The following is a 20,917-nucleotide window of genomic DNA, read 5'->3' on the forward strand; positions in this document are numbered from 1 at the left end:
ATACAGGCGATGTGCAAAGCACAACATAATTAAGCACACGCGGTCCTCCTTGCATTTAAACTAACCACGTCACCAAGACAGCTGCCATAGCAATGCGCCCCAATGTAGTGTGAAATACTTCACATATCTGATTGACTAATAGTTCTATAGTGCTTGGAGTACACCAGATGACTAAACAAGAATGCTACCGCGGACAACTTTGCTTCATTACACATGAAGCAAACATCCAACATCTATAAAAGACACTTAGGATATTAATTTATTTGCTTACAATTGTCTAACTTTGGCCAAGTGAAGAAGGCGGCACCTGTGGCACATGCGCAGTTTGCATCTCATAATTATGACTTACCATTGGAATATATTTATGCTGTTGCAGCCTAAAACAAATAAGATGCTTGTCGGCGGTTCAAAGCTAGTTGCTAACACAATACAGCGACGGGAAAAAGCTGAATAAAGTAGACAAGGTGGTGGACGCTGCTGCCATCCAGTATGCCTACAACTAGGTGCTGCTGGTCAGGATGGCGAATTGGGCGGCGAGGGTGCGGTTGAATCGATCAAGCAGCCCGTCGCTTTGGGGATATCATGACGTTTGGCAGGCTTTGAAAACCTGGGCCTGAGGGTTCCAGCCATGATCAACGTCAAAGCAACACAACGGCTTTTGATTGTTCTGTGGTCTGGGACGGGGAATTCCCCTGAATCTAATGTGATGTTTATAATGTACAGAACCACGTAACAGGAAGTGCCAAGGAGCAGATCTTAAAAGAGAAGACCCAAGGAATTAAGACAGAACCTAAAAATCAGGAGACAGAATTTGATGAAAATGTTATTTTGTCATTTATGGATTTTATGACTTAAGTGCATCAGTATGAAAATAGTTTTATTGCACCATATCAGGCTCTTGAAACCGCGCAAACTACATGCATGACATTGTCAAAGTATTGCCTCTGGTGCTCATGATTAGCAATAGCAACTCCACAGCCATCTACCATTTCAGACAAACGTACTTAAAAAAGGTAAAAATGAGAAAGTATACATTTTCAGTTACCTGGTCCACTTAAATCTTTAAGCAACCTAAATGATTGTGTGTGTGTGTCTGTGGGGGGGGGGGGGGGGGGGGGGGGGGGGGGGAATTGGGAAGGAAAGAGAAGACACTAAATGACTAACATAACAAATATCTGAAAACAGCACTTCACGTGAAAGTGAAGCACATTCTTCAATGACAAACATGACAGCTTTCCAAGTAAAACTGACAATAAAAAACAAAACAGACGACATAAATTCAGTGAGCTTTATTTGGAACAGAACTTCAATATTTGAGCCCAATATTTATGACCATTTCTTTTTAACTTAACTCTTTTAGTAAAATAAGCTTCACTGAAAAGTCTGCCAATTAAATAACGACCAAATTTGCATCAAATAAAAATGAGCAAACAATTTGGGCTTCAACTGTGTCACTTAAATTTGAGTTCTCCACTTGAACATTTTCTTTGGGCAAAAACTAAACCAAAATCATATTTCCCCTCCCCAAAACATGAACCCCATCTCCTTGAACTTTGGGCAAGATGGGATCAGGTGAACCCCCACGTGTACTGATGCAGCAGCAGCATCCTCCTGGACAGCAAGTGACGTCTGGGTCCAAATGGGACATAAGGCTGTCTTTGTTTGCACTTGTCACCACTATCGAGGAGGATTGTGTGCATCAGGGCAGCAAATCAACCAATTGACACCCCCCCAAAATTTAAAATGACCTTAAAGAATGAGGCAAGTTTGTTACGAAAACCACCCAATTCGATATTTTTGGCAAGATGCTATCATCTCAGTCTTTAAGGTTCTCAGCATGGTGGCCGCCGGCGGTAAGCAGCAACCCATCACACCACCACCATCCAGTTGGACCAGTCTTGAAAACAAAACCATGACTGCAATACCACCGACAGGCCACCAGGAAGCAGACGGCTGCCGAGTGTCTGCAAAGTTTGATCCCTGCTCGCTCCTACTCACGTTTAATTGGATAGTTTGGAAAAAAACCCTCCCCCTCCCCACCAAATTAGCCTAATTGGATGATTGAGTTACTCAGGGACCAGTGAGACTGCGAGGGAGCAGGGATCGCTGTTCCAACACAAGGATGTAGCTTTTTTTTTTTTTAAGACGTTATCAATTGGAACAGTCAAAGAGCATCTCGCCACAAGAGGGAACCAAACTTTGCAAAACAAAACAAAACAAAACAAAAAAAAAAAACGGCTCTGAGCTGCTCAAACAGCTGAGAGCTTTTGTGCAAAATCAGGTTTTGGTTAGGATGTATAAGCCAAACCCCACATAAAGACAAACAAAAGGGCAGAGAAATAAGCTGAGGCGGCAAAAGTTTGCAGTCCAAGTCGTTAAGGAATCCTTCACTGCCATTCCCCTTTCTTGTTTGGGATCTTCCACACCAACGTGCATGTCTGTCTGGGCCTTGCAAATTAAAATAAAATAAAATTAAAAAAAACCCAACGAAAACAAAGAAACTAAAGCAGTGCCGTCAGTGTTATTGCCAGAAGTCAACCGCTCTGTGCAGTAAGTGCAGCCCAACCTGCTCCAGGTTGTTTAGAACATCCCATTAGACGGAGACTTCCTGCTACATTTTACATCAGACTGTTTTGGATGCTTTTCTCCAACAACATTCTTATTCAAAACGGGCTGGGGGGTGGATTCAATTGCAGTCCTTCCAAATATTTGTTGACAATGCTCAGAGAGCACAATGTAGCTCCATGTAACAGCTGGTAGCGCCTCCCCCAGGGGTTAAAAGAAACAAAACAAAAAGGATCTGCCAATGAAGCTGCACTGCAGCAAGTAGGACGACATGATAGAATCTAATCTTTCCTTTTTCTTTCCACATCAACTTTGACTGGAGAGCTAAGCCAGTCTCCAGTCAAGTTCACAAGTCCAGGCTGGTGACAAAAGAATTCATGACTAAAAAAAACAAAACAAAACAAAAAAAACTCTGGCAGCAGGAGAACCAATTGAAACCATTGTTTCACTTATGACAGTTTACACCTCCAATTTGTCTGATGAGCTTGGCCTCAATAGCAGTTCATGCAGGGGGTCCGCTTGTGGATCTAATCAATTCTGCAATTTCTAAAATTATAAATAAATTCACAGGCCAATAGGCAGTAATCAAACTGTCTGCAGTGCCAGTGTGTGTGTGTGTGTGTGTGTGTGAGTGTGAGTTCGGTTGTCAGCCAGCCTTCTGAACTTGTTTAAAACAATCTTAAAAGTAAGGTATTTACACAAGGGGAGCAAGGCAGCCTCTATGCCGGCTGCACGGCTCTCAGAGTTAAGTTTGGCCGTCCATAGGAAGGTGAGAAAGAAACTCCTACAAATTGAACTGCACTGGATGAGGAATCCTCAACTCAATCAGGTGGTTAGTTGGCTGCACACTGTCTGTGTTGTGTTGCGACTGAAGACAGGAGGAAAGTGACGGGCTCTTCTAGAAGCGCTGGCAAAAAACAGAAAACAAAAAAGTCTGGCTTTCTTCTCGGAAAAACAAAATCCAGTATCTGTCCATGGAGAAAAATCCAAGTTTATCCTGCAGTATCAGCCAGACTTAAGTGCAGGCAGCCCAGACGAGCAGGATGCATGAGAGCAGCAGCCCTGACCCCCCTCCCCCCTGATGGCAAATGAAAACAGGTTATGAATTCACCTTGGTGACTGGAAATGAAAAGAGCACGACAAATCTTCTGTAAGGTGAATGAGAGAGATGTGTGATGATGGTTATTACTTAACAAGTTGGACTGCTTCTTAAGGCACTTGATACAAATTGGTTCCCAAAGAAAGTGGCGTATTAGGGGTCGGGGGGCTCATTTTAGGGGGCCTGTGGGTGCTGGCTTCATGTTAACGGTGGAAAGCCACCTCTGTATGCACTGATACATTGTCCACTTGGTCCCGTACTTTCCTCATGGGGTGGGGTGGGAGTGGGGGGGGGGGGGGGGGGGGGGGGGTGTCTTCAGTGCAGGCGGTGCAGCATTGAGCCCTATGACAAGGCAAATGAGTTCTTCCAACACGCATCCAACAAAATTCACATTCCTGATGGAGGCATCCAAAAATATACGATGGACAGACTGTACATTTAAAAGAAAGAAAAAAAAAAAAATCCAAGTTGTGAAGGGGAGGGGCAGGGTCCAAAGGGGAATGGAGGATGGACTGATCTGTCAAGACAGAAAACCAAAAAGTGATTACATTCAGTGACACATTATATTATATTATTAGAGTCTATTAGGAGCACAGGGTTGTCCAGAGAACCACCTATTTGACCTCCAGCTAAAAGTCATTATTAGACACATTTGGTATAAAGCTAATTAGTATTCTCTATTAAATATTTCCAGACTTTAGTCAGATTATTTTGAACAACGTATCCGCTGTCAAATACTTGCAAGAGGGGTGATTAAAAGGTAACTTCCTATATTGCTGTATTACAATTTCTCTTAATTTGCAGACTTTTTTTCCCCCCTCCCTCCAGCCTTATTTGGAGTCATTCTGATTTTGTACAAGTGTCTTTTGTCTAGGAGTGTCCTGACTAGGGATGTCCCGATCTGATCCGCTGTATTGTGAAGATCAGATTAAATCTGCTTCCTCCACAAGATCGGGCCGATCCGGTTGCCGTATAACGTTGGTAACCCTGGGCCACACTCCAACACGGCGCCTCAAAGCTGGTTGCCACTCAACTCCCACCACACGCATGAAGAAAACGCAACACAACCATACAGATGTGTGCGGTGTGCCGTGGTGAAGTTAGTTTCACGTTGGATATTCGGCTACGCAGCTACAGCGGTCCTACCTGAAAGCATTTTGCATGCCCATTTTTTTTCCAATTTTCTATTATTGGATGATTTTTTTTATTGGATTAGGGACCTGACAGAGGTTTGTTACAAAATCCAAACAATATTGTTGGTCACGCTGTGTAATGAAAAGTGAATTCAGCAATAGTTTGCATAATTTTTAATGCTTTAAAGAGCTATTTTCATAACCATATTCAATTCCACAAATTGATGTTTGTAACAAAAGCTGCTTATTTAAAAAAAAAAAAAAAAAAAAAAAGGGGGGGGGGGGATCGTGTCGGATGGCAAAAAATGTGGATCGGGACATCTAGTCCTGATACAACTTTATCCACTTCCGATACAGATATTGCAGCCTTGAATATCAGCTGATAAAGATATTGATCTGATGTCACAAATCATACATTTTATTTTGTGGTGTGGGATGTTAGAAAAGGCTCAATCAAGTGATATTACTCAAAACCATCATAGTCAATAACAGTAGGTACAGTATGAGGAAAAACTAACCCATTTACTTCTTTATGCATCCACAACGTAGTGGTATCTAAGCATAATATAGCGAAGTTCCAGGCGCTCAATTAAGCGTTTACACCAGCCACTACTCCGTCAGGGGCTGACTCGTTTCCGTTACAGCTAATGACGAGTGGCCATGCCATGGGAGTTTCCCATGTGATGCCGCCTCAAATGTCTTATTAAACATCCCCAGTTCTGTGCCCCCACCGGAAACTTGTGTATGACTCGGCTGCAATGTCTTTACTGCCACAGCTGACATCACTCCTGCTCCTTGCTACTTAGCAAAAACTGATCATGTGGGCTCTACCGGGTTGCTGGTGAACAAACGTGCTGGGGAGTCTGGAATCGACTGCTTTATCTCCAAAATTGGATATTTAAGATGCAGGCCAATATAATCAGATGTTTTTTTGCTGATATCGAGCATATAAAACCACTATCAACATATCGGGACACACCTACTTTGGTCATTAATTTTCATGAGAGCAGCGCACGTATCCTTCAATCATGCCACACCTGGACGCAATTCAGTGCACTCAAACCTTCCATGCTTAGATATTAAGTTGACCCTGGCATGGTTTGATTTCCCTAGTGTGAGTACGCCCAAAGTTTGGACACCGCTGTAGCAGAGGGAATACACTCACTGGCTCATGGCTTCACTTCTTCGCCGCTCTCACTGTGGTACTCCGCCACATACAAGCTCTTGTCGATGATTCCGGGGATGGGCTTGATCTCTGTTCCCAGCTGCTCTTCAATTCCTTTCAGGTTGAAACGATCGTCGTAGGTGATCAGGTTGATGGCCAGACCCAAGTGTCCAAAGCGGCCTGGATGAGGGACGAGGTTTAAAGCGGGTTTACGGCTTGGTTGTGAAGGACGGCACAGGAGAAACAGGAGGAGTTCTTACCAGATCTGCCAATGCGGTGAAGATACGTCTCTCCCAGCTTTGGGAAGTCAAAATTGATTACAACATTCACAGCTTGAATGTCTATTCCTCTTGTGAAAAGGTCTGAAAGAAGAAGCAGAGTCAACAGTCAATTCAACCACAAAGCAAGCATTTGACCGGCTCAAGTCATTTCTAAATCAAACTGAAAATATGCAGCAAACAATGAAAAGAATGACAGTGAAAAGTGTGCCAAGTGACAATGAATTTAAATGGCAGCAAGTGTTTCCAAAACAACTTTTTACTTTCACATTACAATACATCATTGCAGACAACAGCAAACACACACCTAAGCATGCTCAGGCTTGTTAGCTGCACAGTCAATGGTGGAAACCACAATTACCTACATAACACCCCAAAGGGTCCTTAAAAACAAAAAACAAAAACACCTTACCAGTGCAGACAAGATTTCGACAGAGACCATTTCGGAAATCATGGAACACACGGTTGCGATGTTCCTGGGGGGAAAAAAATAAATAAAAAATAAAATAAAAAGACTTATATCGAGTATGCCAGAGCGAAGCATGGCCTACGAGCTAAGACTGATTATGTACAACAGGGGGGGTTCAAACTTTCTCCACTGACAATTGAATATAAGAAACTGAACATATATTTGATAAGACAAAATTAACCTGGTCACACTTCCTCCAATAAGGGTCACATATAGGGTTTGGAGCATCGATGGGAACCAGGGCTAATGTTGCGGCGAGCACCAATAAAGAAAGAGAGCGGTCGGCTCAGTGCAACATTATCAACACAATATCATGCAAAAGAGGGTGCATGATCAACATTATTAAATGTTCACACATGCATGGTGTAGAAATAAGAGTACCTCGTCTTTGATGCGCTACGTCGGACTTCCTCTAAGCAAGGACAATCAGGGAAGTCAAACGATACATTTGTCTCATGCCAATGTAACCCAGGGTTTCAAGATGCTAGCTGTTTCAGGCGCTACAGCTAGGCTAGTTTATCATTTGCAGTCCGTCTCTGTGAGCAACAGTCAAGGGACCTTAACTCACAACATACTTCCGGCCTTCAAAATAAGAGTGCCCCCATTAACTTGTCATAAAAAATAGCTTACACCAACATTGACGCAGCAAACAAAGTATACTACTTTTCATATGTTGACATCTTTTGTGGAAGCTTCATAACATTTATACTGGTTGAAAATTACCCTGTAAGAAATTCATAGTAAAGTTGATAAAAGCTCATATAATTAAATAATTCATTGAGAGGCTCAGAAATGTTATCCCAAAAGCAACTCTGGTTATTGCCCTCATTTAAACCATGCAAACTTATGACCCTGCCTTTTAAAAGCATCCGGAACGAGAACTGTTCGGACCGGAATCGAAACAAAGAATTGGAATCATCATTCAAATTCAAACGATGCTCAGAAAAATTGAAGGATGCCGGGCCAAATTTGATATATTTGATGTATTAAAAGACACTAAAATCAATCCAATATAGGTCAATATATGCCAACTATCTGAACAAAACACTTTAGCTTTGTGTTATACAGGGAGTGCAGAATTATTAGGAAAGTTGTATTTTTGAGGATTAATTTTATTATAGAATGGCAACCATATTCTTAATGAACCCAAAAGACTCATTAATATCAAAGCTGAATATTTTTGGAAGTTGGAGTGGGGCTTTTTTAGAAGGATATCTCTGTGTGCAGGCGTCTATTACTGTGCATAATTATTAGGCAACTTCCTTTCCTTTGGCAAAATGGGTTAGAAGAGGGACTTGACAGGCTCAGAACAGTCAAAAATAGTGAGATATCTTGCAGCACTCTTAAAATTGCCAAGCTCCTGAAGCGTGATCATTAAACAATCAAGCGTTTCATTCAAAATAGTCAACAGGGTCGCAAGAAGCGTGTGGAAAAACCAAGGTGTAAAATAACTGCCCATGAACTGAGAAAAGTCGAGCGTGCAGCTGCCAAGATGCCACCCCTTTTGCCATATTTTAGAGCTGCAACATCACTGGAGTGCCCAAAAGCACAAGGTGTGCAATACTCAGAGACATGGCCAAGGTAAGAAAGGCTGAAAAACGACCACCACCAAGACTGATTTTTCTAAGGTTTTATGGACTGATGAAATGAGAGTGAGTCTTGATGAGCCAGATGGATGGGCCCATGGCTGGGTTGGTAAAGGGCATAGAGCTCCAGCCTGACTCAGACGCCAGCAAGGTGGAGGTGGGGTAATGGTATGGGCTGGCATCATCAAAGATGAGCTTGTGGGGCCTTTTCGGGTTGAGGATGGAGTCAAGCTCAACTCCCAGTCCTACTGCAAGCTTCTGGAAGACACCTTCAAGCAGTGGTACAGGAAGAAGTCCGCATCCTTCAAGAAAAACATCATTTTCATGCAGGACAATGCTCCATCACACATATCCAAGTACTCCACAGCGTGGCTGGCAAGAAAGGGTCTAAAACAAGAAAAAATAATGACATGGCCTCCTTGTTCACCTGATCCGAACCCCATAGAGAACCTGTGGTCCCTCATCAAATGTGAGATTTACAAGGAGGGAAAACAGTACACCTCTCCGAACAGTGTCTGGGAGGCTGTGGTTGCTGCTGCACGCAATGTTGATCATGAACAGATCAAAACACTGACAAAATCCATGGATGGCAGGCTTTTGAGCCCCCTTGCAAAGAAAGGTGGCTATGTTGGTCACTGATTCGTTTTTGTTTTTGAATGTCAGAAATGTATATTTGTGAATGTTGAGCTGTTATATTAGTTTCCCAGGTGAAAATAATTGAAATGGGTATATATTTGTTTTTTGGTAAGTTGCCTAATAATTATGCACAGTAATAATCGCCTGCACACACAGATATCCTTCTAAAATAGCTAAAACTAAAAAAGCCCCACTCCAACTTTCAAAAATATTCAGCTTTGATATTAAGGAGTCTTTTGGGTTCAATAAGAACATGGTTGCTGTTCTATAATAAAATTAATCCTCAAAAACACAACTTGGCTAATAATTATGCACTCCCTGTAGGTGACAAAGCCTATTAGTGTAACATATCAAATTAATTAATTAGTTATTTTTACAATCTGCCCAGCGCCAATAAATGAGCTGCAGGCCAAAAATGGACAACCCCCGGCAACATGCCTACAGACAGAACTATGCTGACCTGTCTCATCTTAGCATGAATGTAGAAACACGAGTAACCAAGCTGGGAGATCTTCTTGGCAAGGAGCTCCACTCTCTGAGAGGAGTTGCAGAAGATGATAGACTGGTTGATCTGGAGCTACAAAAAAATATCAACACACCTTAATTAAACATGTATTTTCAGAAAGTATGAACTCAAGAGCTGGGGGGAAAAAAGGCAGCACAGTCAAGCTTACCCTTGAGAACAAGGTATTGAGGCAATGGACTTTTTGCCTTTCAGTGACATAAGCATAATACTGAGTCACACCCTTCAGTGTCAGCTCCTCCATGAGGTTGATCTCATAGGGCTTCTGCAGGTGGGAATTCTACATTGAAAAGATATTAGAAACTAAATTAGGCATTACTAACTGAATATTTCAAGTTTTTCTGGGAGACACATAACATACCATAAACTTCTGCACGCTGAGGGGGAAGGTTGCAGAATAAAGCAAGATCTGTCTCTGTTTGGAGAGGAAGCCCAGAATCTCTTCCATCATGGCAACAAAGTCCTGAGACAGGAGTTTGTCAGCCTGTGGGAAGCAAAAGGTCACATTATCTCAAACGCCGTGGGAAAACAGTATGGCCAGAGAGAAAAATAAATGTAAAAACACCACTGCATCTCACCTCATCTAAAACAATCATCTGCACTTGACCGACTTTGGCCACTCCTTTCTTGATGAGGTCCAAAATCCTCCCTGGGGTGGCGATGACCACATGCACTGGAAAATACAACAATTTCAACATTTGTCCACTCAGTCAAACAACAGCCTTCACAATTCCCGGGTTAAAAAGGTGTTCCCGCTCACCTGTTTCATCCAGTCTCATGATGTCATCACGTAGGTTAGTTCCTCCGGTGGTTGCCATCACCTTCACTCCTCCCATGTGTTTGCTGACCTGGATAGATATTTGGCTGACTTGCAGAGCCAATTCCCTGGTGGGCACTACCACCAATGCTGGCGGGAGTGGGGGAGGAAAAGATCAGTGAAATAAGAGCAATATCTTCAAAATGATCACACAGTGTATTTCATCAACATACTGATGTCATGTTGCTCACCTTGTATGCAGTCTCTCTTCAGGTCGATGCGTTCAAGTAAGGGAATGAGGTAGGCTCCACTCTTCCCTGTGCCGTTCTTGGCTCTGGCTAGTATATCCCTTCCCGACAGCGCGATGGGAATGCTTTCCTCCTACAAGCAGCAGCAATAAAGATTCAAGCTGTATTGTAACCGAACACCAGCATGCTGGAGGTGTGTTCATTTTCATTTTAAGGTGAATATTGTGTCAGTTTTCCTTCAATTATGACAAAATGGACATTTTCGGCAACGAATAAAAACAAGATGAAAATGCTGACAAATCAAATCCGGTCATATCTAATTTGGTCTTTGAAACCGTAGGGACAAGTTAGGAATACAGGCCCCACCCTACATCGCAGCTCGGACATTGCATCCTCACTATTGCCATTTTTCAAAAATTAAATGGTTGCTGTTTTGTGGTTGAATACGGCCTATTTGTCAAAATATACGCATATTTTACGCTGTCAATGCTAACGCGTGAGTCTTTGTAATGTCTTAGATATCCATCCATCCACCCATTTTCTATACCGCTTCTCATTAGGGTTGCGGGGCATGCTGGAGCCTATCCCAGATGACTTGGGGCAACAGGCGGGTTACACCATGGACTGGTCGCCAGCCAATCGCAGTGTCTTGGATATAAGATGTCTTATTTTCTATTATGTCTACTATACGAGTGTAAAAACGGTGTATTTCATGTCTTGAGGGCTCTAATGTAAAAACAACAAAAAACAAAACAAAAACAAAAAACATGTATTTAGAAGGTCAAACAGGTTCTCTGTGCTCCAACGCCAAAAACATTATATTTATAAACAAGGGATGCTAATTCGCAGAAATGTACTTATCACGGTCAGGTCTGAAACCAATTAACCGCGATGAAGAGGGATTACTGTATTCCTAGGTTCCCAAAGTGTGGGTAAAAGGTACGCCTATTGTCATGGGGGTACGTGAATAAAAATAAACAATTGCCGCCAAACACTCAATTATGAGTGCGCCTGAACGCCTCACGGTGCAGAGACCGGAACAGGAAGGAGACGAAGCGTGAAGTTATTCATTCCTCTCTGTGCATCATATGAACAAATAAGTTTGATGGTTATTTTGTGCAATCAGAGTGTTTCACCTTGAATATTTAATTTATATTGATGTTCCATTTCCCGCACCTTTCACTGTCAGTGGGGATTCATCCGAAAATAATGTTTTATCGTTGGTTGCATGCATTTTTGTATTTCGGATACTATTAAAGAAGTGAGTGGTGGTTCTTTTAGAGTTGGGTCACCATGGAAAGACTTCGGTCAGATAATCATTTGATTATTTTTATTATGCAAGTGGATAGGCTTTTATATACAGCGTGGGTTTGTCCAAAGGTGTGTGTGTGTGTGTGTGTGTGTCCAAAAGGTTGTGGGTGGTCTTGAGTCACAACGCACACAAATGGACACTTCATACTCAACAAGCAGGATCAATAGTACCTGTCATTACGCAATACGTACCAGAGACAATTGGTCCTGCGCAAGTTCATAACGCGTCTACATCTGGTCTGCTTTTTTTTTCTTTTTTTAAGCAGTCACATGTTGGGCATGTGTAATCTACGCCATGACTCACTTTGTTACTTATTAACACTCGAACTCCCAAGGCAGTCATCTTGACTGTTTTCAAAATTTGCAATGTCATAACTTAGTTTAAAAAAAAACTATGTACCCATAGGACCCTGACTTTTCCTAAATGTGTGCATATTTTATTCTAACATTGTTTTATCATTAAAATTTCAAAACACAAAAAGAGATCTGAGTGTTACTACCTCGAATGACCATAGCAGTCAAATTGACTGCCTGCTTTTTACAGGGGGTGTCATATTTCACTATTTGCTACATTTTTCCCGCCCTTCCTCCTGCTCTATTGGCTGTTTGTTTTTTATGCTCTGTGATGCTAAAACCTAGCTATAGCTTCACTCTAAACCCAAGAGAGACAAAAATGACAAGTAGAAAGAAGGTGACAGCTATGGAGGCTTTAGCCTTGCTTCAGAGAAAATGGTTGCAGTTCAAGTTTGCATGTGTAATTGCAGAGAAGTGTTGTTGTGTCAATTCAATCAAACACTCAATCACTATAGTTTTCATTTAGTGTCCTGATGTGTTTTTTACCTATTCCACCAATTTATTTTGAGATCTTTTTAATGATAATCCAAATTATATACAAAGAGTCAAAATGACTGCTATGGTCATTCTAGTAGTTGCAGAATTCTGGTAGACCGAGTGTTAATGGGAGATTGAACAATAGGCCGTAAAGTGTAGTCAATTGATGACAGCTTGTCACATGCGAAGCCGATCTATGCCAGCGTGTGTGTGGTCACTCCAGTTTTAATCTCATTCCATTTTTATGGCAGCATCCAGCTCACTCAGAGCTACAAGTGGCTACTACATTTATGGGATAAATCAATCATTACTTTTTTAAAGTGTCACTTACTCTTGCTCTCGTTATAACTTGTGGCTTGTATTCAGAACACTAGTTTTGTGTTGAAGTTGTGCAACAGACAGTGTGCACAGCTTTAGGCAGTGACGCTTTCACAGGGGTCTCCAACAGGTAGCTCATAAGCTGATGTTGAATAGTTCAAATATTTGCTTCACCTCTCAGTATTTTTATAAGTGTTCTATTCAAACATGACACCTGTATTTAATAACAAATGAGCACACGGAGTGGAGTTGTGCTTTATAAACACACCCAAACATGAATGTGCATGATTACGCAAACAACCACTTGTTGCTCGTAACAGTAAGACAATGTTACAAAATGTTCTACTCATCAGACATCAATGTTAAATAAGACTTTCTGACAGATACTGTTTTATCAGGACAAACTACCTTCAATTTGGTATGAAATGAATGCAGAATTAAACCATAACCACCGTGAGTGGACAAAAAAAAAAAGTGAACTCAAATTCAAGCCATTAAAACGGAAGGATGCCAACATCAGACCGGAATAAAAGATATTTAGGATGATTACTTATCTACATCAGTGCTCATGTCAAACCATCATAATGTCACCCTGCAAAATACACAATTTTGACCTGGAATTACTATAAAATGAATGAACCAATGAATTATGTTCAATATTCCAAGTTAATTCAGAAAAAAAGGTTTATGTAATTTAACTGTGCAGGAGTAGGGGGTACAGGGCTTCAAGTCAAATGTCTGAAGGGTTGCGTGACTATTTTATGTAGCTTTTTAAAATCAGGAAAAGATTAAAAAAAATTTTTTTAAAAAAAAACCCCAAAAAAACAATTGGGCCTGACTCAGCATACATGCGGTTTTTCAGCAGGTTCCTGCTCTGCAGAACTTAAACACATACATCACTCCCACATAGGACAAAACACAGGCAAGCCAAACATACATAAAATTGTGAAAAGCAGCAAACAGGAGTAGTCTACTGAAACAGACTGTCCATCAGATGCCGGGCATGGCACTTTTTTTTTTTTTTTTTTATGTCTGAGTTTATATAGTCTTTAGGTGCTGTGGGATCTAATTCCAAGCTTTTGTAAAGACATAAGATCTCAGTCCATAAGAGTTTTTAAAAAACGGTAATGGTAGAAGTCCGCTGGTTACCAATCTGGGGGTACATTTTGCCCTTGTTCTAAGTTATGGTACCATGGATTTCAATGTACAATTTGATGCCTGTGTTATCATTTTGAAATGTTAAAAGCATTAGACAGTGACGTGTCCGAGCAGGAAGTCTATTGTGGCTCTTATAAGCCCTGTTGTAGAGTCAGGCCATTGGCTCCAAAATGTCATTTGTTGTAAGTGACCAGACAGGCAAACAATAGGACAAAGTGGACATTATAGCATTAAGATATGTTTTTGAGACAGAAAAAGATAAGTTCATGCTAATTTTGCCATAAACATAACTTTTGTTTCAACTTTTTAGAGAGATTTTGAGCATGCTCACTCTAAGTGAAGTCGAAGTCCAGAGTGACTCCTAAATACTGTATTTGTAAGTGGATACAGTGGAGAGTTGTTGATTTGACAAACTGACAGGATGAGATATGGACGAATGCTTCCTAGATGAATAAAGTACATGCATTGTGTTTTAACATTAATAGTAAGGTGATTATTTTGCAACCATTGGTGTAAGTGCTGAAAATCTGTATTTAGTTTGTTGTTTATTGTGTCTGTATTTTCACCAGACACAAAAAGTACAGTATCGTCGGCGTATAATAAGGAGTTAGAGAAAGTAAGTGCATGGGGAAGGTTAATGTACACCAGGAAGATACTCCCCTGAGGGACCCCCATAAAACTATCGGTCTGTGATATTGCAGTACCAATTTTTACAACCTGGGCTCTATTAGTTAAATATAATGAGAACATGTTCATTGCAGAAGGACAGATTAAAAGATACAAGTTTGTTCAACAGAATACTATGATAACTGTATCAAAGGCTTTTCATAAGTCTATGTATACAGTTCAGTGATATATCCTTTATTTAGCATAGCACTTATCTTACACTTATTAAACAGGAGGTTTATGGATGTAGTGAAAGAGGACATGAAGGTAGTTGGTGTGAGAGAAGAGGATGCAGAAGACAGGCTTAGATGGAGGCAATTGATTCGCTGTGGTGACCCCTGAAGGGAAAAGCCGAAAGGAAAAAGGAGAGCACTGCACTTATCTGTTCAGTCAATAAAAGCAATGCCGACATGGTTGACAGTCACTGAGCAGTTTGTCTTCAAGGTACTGGATTAGTTTCTTATGAACTATTGGGAGAACTGACGGTCAATAATTGGAGACATTAGTAGGATCATCAGATGTATGAATTGGGGTAATCTGAACAGTTTTCGAAGTAATAGGAAACTAGCTGAATTGACATTTGGAGGCTTGTACGTGACGATAACAGTAACTGGAAGCTGGTTTGAGAGGTTTACAACTAGTTGCAATGATTCTGATTGAATATTTCTTCTTGAATGAATATTTTGTTTACATAGCATGCAACTCCACCACCAGTTTTATCTGTTCGGTCTCTACGGTACAGTGAAAAGTTTGATTGAGAGAAAAGAATCTGGTATGACTGGAGTGAGCCATGATTGTTATTGCCATGACTTGAGGTTTAGTTTGGGTAAGTATGATTTTAAATTCATCCAGTTCGGGTGCAAGACTTCATACAAAATTTTGAGACCTCTAATTTTACCAAGCCGTTTCAGTGTAACTGGGTTTTTCTTTGAACATGGTACATTTTTATGTACTTTCACGTATTTCTGATTTGAACCAGGAATGTAAAAAGTTTGGGAACCTCTGCTGTGTATCCAAACAGCCATTTCAGCTGCATTTGGGAGAGGGCAAAATAGATGGCTAAAGAATGAACCAATATATTTTCATCAAAAAAATGACCAAAAAAAGGAAAAAATGATCAGTGGTTGGAGGAGCAAACTTACCTGGATTGGAGACGGCTTTTCCCAGCCCATCTCAAAGATGCCCATGAGCAGCTCCCTCTTCAGGCAGTAATCTTCAAACTCGTTGCCTTTAGTTGCCGTCACATCCTGTGGGTCAACGGCACAAACAACTATGAGCGCATTATTTGTTACGTCTCCCCAATTATCCAGAAAGTCACGTCATTACATTCGCAAAGAATACTTTTGATCCAACCAGAACAGTGGTCACGGCAAAAAGTGCATTTTGCTGCATAGCAGTAAAGCGGCCAAGTGGTTAGCATGTTGGCCACACACTAAGGAGCTCTGGTTTCAAATCTCCGTGTGGCATTTGCATGCTCTATGGGTACTCCAGGTTTTCCTGCCACATGTCCAAAGACATGCACGTTAGGTTAATTGGCGACTCCAGAAAATTGTCCATAGGTATGAATGGGAGTCTATATGTGCCCTGAGACTGGCTGGCGACCAGTACAGGGTGTACCCCGCCTCTCACCCAAAGGTCAGCTGGGATGGGCTCCAGCATACCCCCGTGAGCCTAGTGAGGATTAAGCGGCATAGAAAAAAAAATGTCTGGGTGAAGTAATTAAGACAACTATGTTACGGTAAAACACAAACGAGGCCACATGTAACATACAGAATCAGAAGTCCAGCGGTTGAACCACCAGCATGTGCTGCAGATTGAGTGACTTCAGCTCAGTGAGCAAAACGGCAATTATAGACTGGAAAATAAGCCATCTTCAGTCTTAGTCCGTCTACAACCGCCATTTCTCCTTATTTTTTTTACACTTGTGTGACAGGCTTTATCATGAGTCTTTGGAACTTTATTAATTACATTTCCATTACATATTAGAGTAAAAAAAATTGATTCAGATCTAAACCCCCTGACTGGACAATCAATACAATGTTTCAAGTCATCCAATTTTTTGGCAGTTTCAAAACAAGATCATGTACAAACCGAAGTTTTCATCCTCATGTCCTTTGGGGGCAATTTCAGATTTTTCTTCCAGTCATCTCCAGGCCTGCGGAAGTGGACACGCTCGTGAGAAACAAAACACGCCAAAGCAGAGACGGCTAACTCCACACAGGGAACTTACTTGATGACGGCATTAGTCGTGGGGGCAGGCTGGGCGTTGCCATTGTTGATTGTGCCTTTCATCTGGTTTAGTGGCTGCTGCTGGGGGCCGCCTCCTCCTCCTCCTCCTCCACCTGGCGCTCCAGCCGGCTTCACCGAGCCCCGGAGCTGTCCGTTCTGGTTCGACAAGCCCAGAATCACTGGGTTCTCTGTCCTGGCAGTGCTCATGTTTCCTCCTTAGCTGTTACGAGTCCACTAGCAAATAAAGCTCAAATGGAGCGAATCCACTCACAATTTAAAGATAGTCCGTCCCTCTCGGGGCTTTGTTTTCTATACACCAAGTGTCCAAATATTTATCCCCAAGACTAACTATATAATATTGCCGTTTGTGGGACATTAAGAGTCTCTTCAGTGTTTGGAGCAGTTTGTTTTTAGCATGGATTTGTGTTGCGTTAGCGAGAAGAGAAACAGACAGCAGCCAAACTCCTGGAGGGCTTAGCTAGCGTTCAAGTATGGGCCCACTTGTTCAGCTAGCCATCTTGATTAGCGCCACTGAGCCGCTGCGTCCTCTCCGTCAGATTTATACCAACCCTGAAACAAAGTCAACAAGTCAGACAACTCAAGGCTGAGAAATTAACTAAATCAACAAGTTGCTGTGCTGTTTGTGGAGGACAGAAGTCTATTTTGGGACGCTGTTAACTGCTAGCGGCTAACCACACAGGTGACTGATGACGTTTAAAAATATGTACGGACACTCTCATTAAGAGGTAAGAGTTTACAGCGATCACATACACCAATACCCCAGGATGTGTACGATAAAAAAACGGCTACGGTCACTAAAAGCTATTATGACTATCGAATAAGCGTAGACGATAGACGAGCTAGCCTTTTAATAATAACCAATGACGTAGGAAGAGCTAGCACATGAACATTCACCTTAAGTGTTGAGCCATCGCTAAGACATGAACATACACCAACTATTCAACATTATTGTGTTCACAGGTTACACGTTTTATACAACCCAAGATTGACACACGCCGAATATTAGCTAGCGGACGCCCTGTCGATGTTACAGAGCAGGAAAAGCTAGTCCGCTGGCTAGCTAGCTCTCTAGCAGGCTAACTATGACGAAATGAGGCACTAACAGTTGTAATACCACGGCGCTAGTCCCCGCGACCGACTCGGGCGTCAGGTAAATTATTATATTAAATTGTCTACGTGTGCCACATTTTTACCTCAGATAAGCGAAGTATTCGTCGTTTATAAAGCTGTGCCAAATGGTAGCCAAGCTTTCGAATGAGGCTTCTTCTCATCCGAGCCTTCAAGATGGCGTCCACTCCTTTATGAGCCCGCCCCCAGCGACGCGATCAGCTGATTTCATTTGGAATCACAGCCTCGCCTTCAATGCAAATAAATATATATTTTTATTTTTACCACCATCCCTAAATCAACCGCATGTAATGTATCCGTCATTTGTGTACACTTTGGCCCAAATCGGACGTCACCTCTGTGACGAGTCACTGAGCTAAAGTCGACAAATAACACAATGGCTTCAAGTCATTGAACTAACCACCTTTCACCTTTATAAAGCCATTGAAGTTGTTATGCATGCCAGTGACGGAAATGAAATGCTGTTTATAAATGTCGCAACAAGATGGCTTGTACGTCCATCCATCCTTACTAGGGTGACAGGTGAGCTCCAACGGGTTTTGGATCTTTTGTGGGAAAACCCATCATGTTATGCTTATAATCTCCATAATTAAACCAGCAGGTTTAATGCTTACCTCAGGGTGCAACCAAAATCGTGGAACACACAGTGTAACTACCCAGCATGCCTTGCAGGCTGTACATTAGTATAAAATACTATTGTTTTGCATGCATATTGGTGTTTACTTCACTACCCACATCGTCTGTGTGGTGCAGTTACATTGTGTGATGGCCTCCTGTTTGTATTGTGTGAGTATACACAACCTGTACAGACAAACACTCACATTCACACTTATGGACAATTTTGCATCTCCATTTAGCTCAACATGCATGGTTTTGAGATGTGGGAGGAAGCTGGAGTACCCAGAGAGCTCACACAAGTACAGGCAGTATATGCCAACCATGCCTAGTACAATAAGTACTACATGGAATGGTTTGTTGGTATTCATATAGGATGACCAGGATGACTGACAAGACAGCTTTCACACCAAGTTATTAAGGCTTTCATTTATTTTCCCGCAACCATGTCCTCTTGCCTCCAAAGGAGTAAATCCACCATAGAGATTCTCATTAGACGTCTATTATTAAAACACAGTTATACAGAACGAGTGCAAACAATCACAAATTGCATCTTATATACAGCAGGTATATATTATTATTTTGTTTGTTTTTTTTTTTTGAAGGGAGTTTGATTTTTGCACAACATTTTGGTAACTGGAGAAAACGAATCAGCAAAAAAAAAATAGAAATTGTAGGCACTCCTCTTGTAACTGCCACATGATTCCCGACAAACAAGCACATCTTTAATGTACATATTTTACAGTATTTTAGAAAAGCGCTTCAGATTTTAACATCAAACCATTTTATAGTGCTTTTAAATATCCAACATGTAAATCAGTAGCAATGTGGAGACCATCATTACTGACGTACAGCTATAACATTTCAAGCGAGAATAAAAAAAAAAAAGAAAGAAAGAAAGAAAGAAAAATGAAAAAGCGTGGACACAATGCTAATGTAATGGAGACGCTTTTACAGGCCACGTGAGGTGGATCAAAAAGGCATATTGGCCATACTGCCAGGGCCGTAGCCAATGGGGCTGTCCAGAGACATTCCCCTCTGTCTGAGGGACTGGTGTCCCATCATTCCCGTCTGTGCATGTGAAGGGCCCATCATGGGACCCTGAGGGGACATCAAAGGAGCCTGGGGGCCAAAGGGATCTCCCGGAATGGGCATGCCTCGCTGCTTGGCCTGCATCATCATCACGCTCTGCCGCGCCATCAGGTTGTGCTGGTGCTGCTGAGATGACATCATTCCAGGATAAGGATTGGAGGGATGCTGGAGAAGACTGTTGGCCATCATGGCTTGCTGTTGCTGGAGCTGCTGCTGGGGACCCATGGGGCCTGTCCTTCCCATCATATGCCCAGGTGGGCACATGGGCCCCATGCCCGCACCAGGCATTATTCCCCTGGCGTTTCCAGGAAGAACACCCATGCTTTGGCCAGGTCCGCCATGTGAGGGGTGAGGTGGCAGCTGCTGCTCAGCCATCATGTTCTGTAGATTGGCCAAGTGGGGGTTGGATGAGGAGATACCTCCATGTGGAGGACCAGAGGAAGACAAGTGTTTGAGGAGCTGCTGGGGAGTGGGCTGCTGTGGTGTTGAGCCTTGGTTTGGATTCTGGTGTGGTTCATTCTTGGGGAAATACTGCAGAGTGCTGCTGGGCTTATCAGATGGAATGATGCGGGAGAGGTCAAACTCAGGGATCCCTGAGTGAGTGGGCCGTATGACTTCGCTTAGATCCGGACCGTCTCCCATGGGCAGAGGTGGGAAGGACTCGTGGCGTTGGTGGGGGTCTTTACTAAGCAGGTGCAGCTGCTGAGGTGGCAGAATATCCTCACTGGCCTGAGAGAAATTCTGTGACATTCTTCCCATGGGTGAACGCATACGCCCATGAGACGATGGCTGCATGCGGACAAAACCGGCCATCTGGTTTTGAGACATGGGCGAAACATTGCAAGGGCCCAGTTCATCATTTCCTCCTCCCATTATGGCCGAATTCATGAGCGGTAGGCCCATTTGGTTTGGGGAAGACAACACGCGCTCCGAGGCATCGTGGGGCAATTGCGCTGGACCTTGGCTTGGAATTCCCAAGGGGCTTTGAGAATCACTGTGGGCACCAATGGAACTCTGGGAGACCATGATCTGGGAGGTTGGAGGGTTCCCCATGCCTCCTGTTGGTATAACAAAACCAGCATTCAAACA

At 42.3% G+C, this 20,917-nt stretch overlaps 2 protein-coding genes across 4 annotated transcripts in view; both read right to left on the bottom strand.

Annotated features, from left to right (window-relative positions):
• Positions 1-1,274: 1,274 nt before the first annotated feature.
• ddx6 (DEAD (Asp-Glu-Ala-Asp) box helicase 6) lies at positions 1,275-18,337 on the bottom strand. The gene is made up of 14 exons (XM_054795270.1): positions 18,187-18,337; positions 16,974-17,542; positions 16,835-16,898; positions 15,886-15,990; positions 10,463-10,592; positions 10,215-10,361; positions 10,033-10,127; positions 9,816-9,938; positions 9,606-9,734; positions 9,392-9,508; positions 6,653-6,716; positions 6,223-6,324; positions 5,963-6,142; positions 1,275-4,181 (listed from the first exon to the last, which is right to left on the bottom strand). Exons 2-13 carry the CDS (start codon positions 17,177-17,179, stop codon positions 5,967-5,969), a joined length of 1,458 nt encoding a protein of 485 aa, XP_054651245.1. The 5' UTR covers positions 17,180-17,542; positions 18,187-18,337; the 3' UTR covers positions 1,275-4,181; positions 5,963-5,966.
• Positions 18,338-19,316: 979 nt separating this feature from the next.
• bcl9l (bcl9 like) overlaps positions 19,317-20,917 on the bottom strand; it is a 32,048-nt gene continuing 30,447 nt past the window's right edge. For all 3 annotated transcript variants that reach the window (XM_054795267.1, XM_054795268.1, XM_054795266.1), the window contains one exon: positions 19,317-20,886. In XM_054795267.1, the coding sequence (XP_054651242.1) occupies positions 19,709-20,886 (1,178 nt within the window). In that variant the 3' untranslated portion in view covers positions 19,317-19,708. The remainder of the gene's footprint in view (positions 20,887-20,917) is intronic.

The sequence above is a fragment of the Dunckerocampus dactyliophorus genome, chromosome 12 (genome assembly GCF_027744805.1).
Source record: "Dunckerocampus dactyliophorus isolate RoL2022-P2 chromosome 12, RoL_Ddac_1.1, whole genome shotgun sequence".
Classification (NCBI taxonomy): domain Eukaryota; kingdom Metazoa; phylum Chordata; class Actinopteri; order Syngnathiformes; family Syngnathidae; genus Dunckerocampus; species Dunckerocampus dactyliophorus.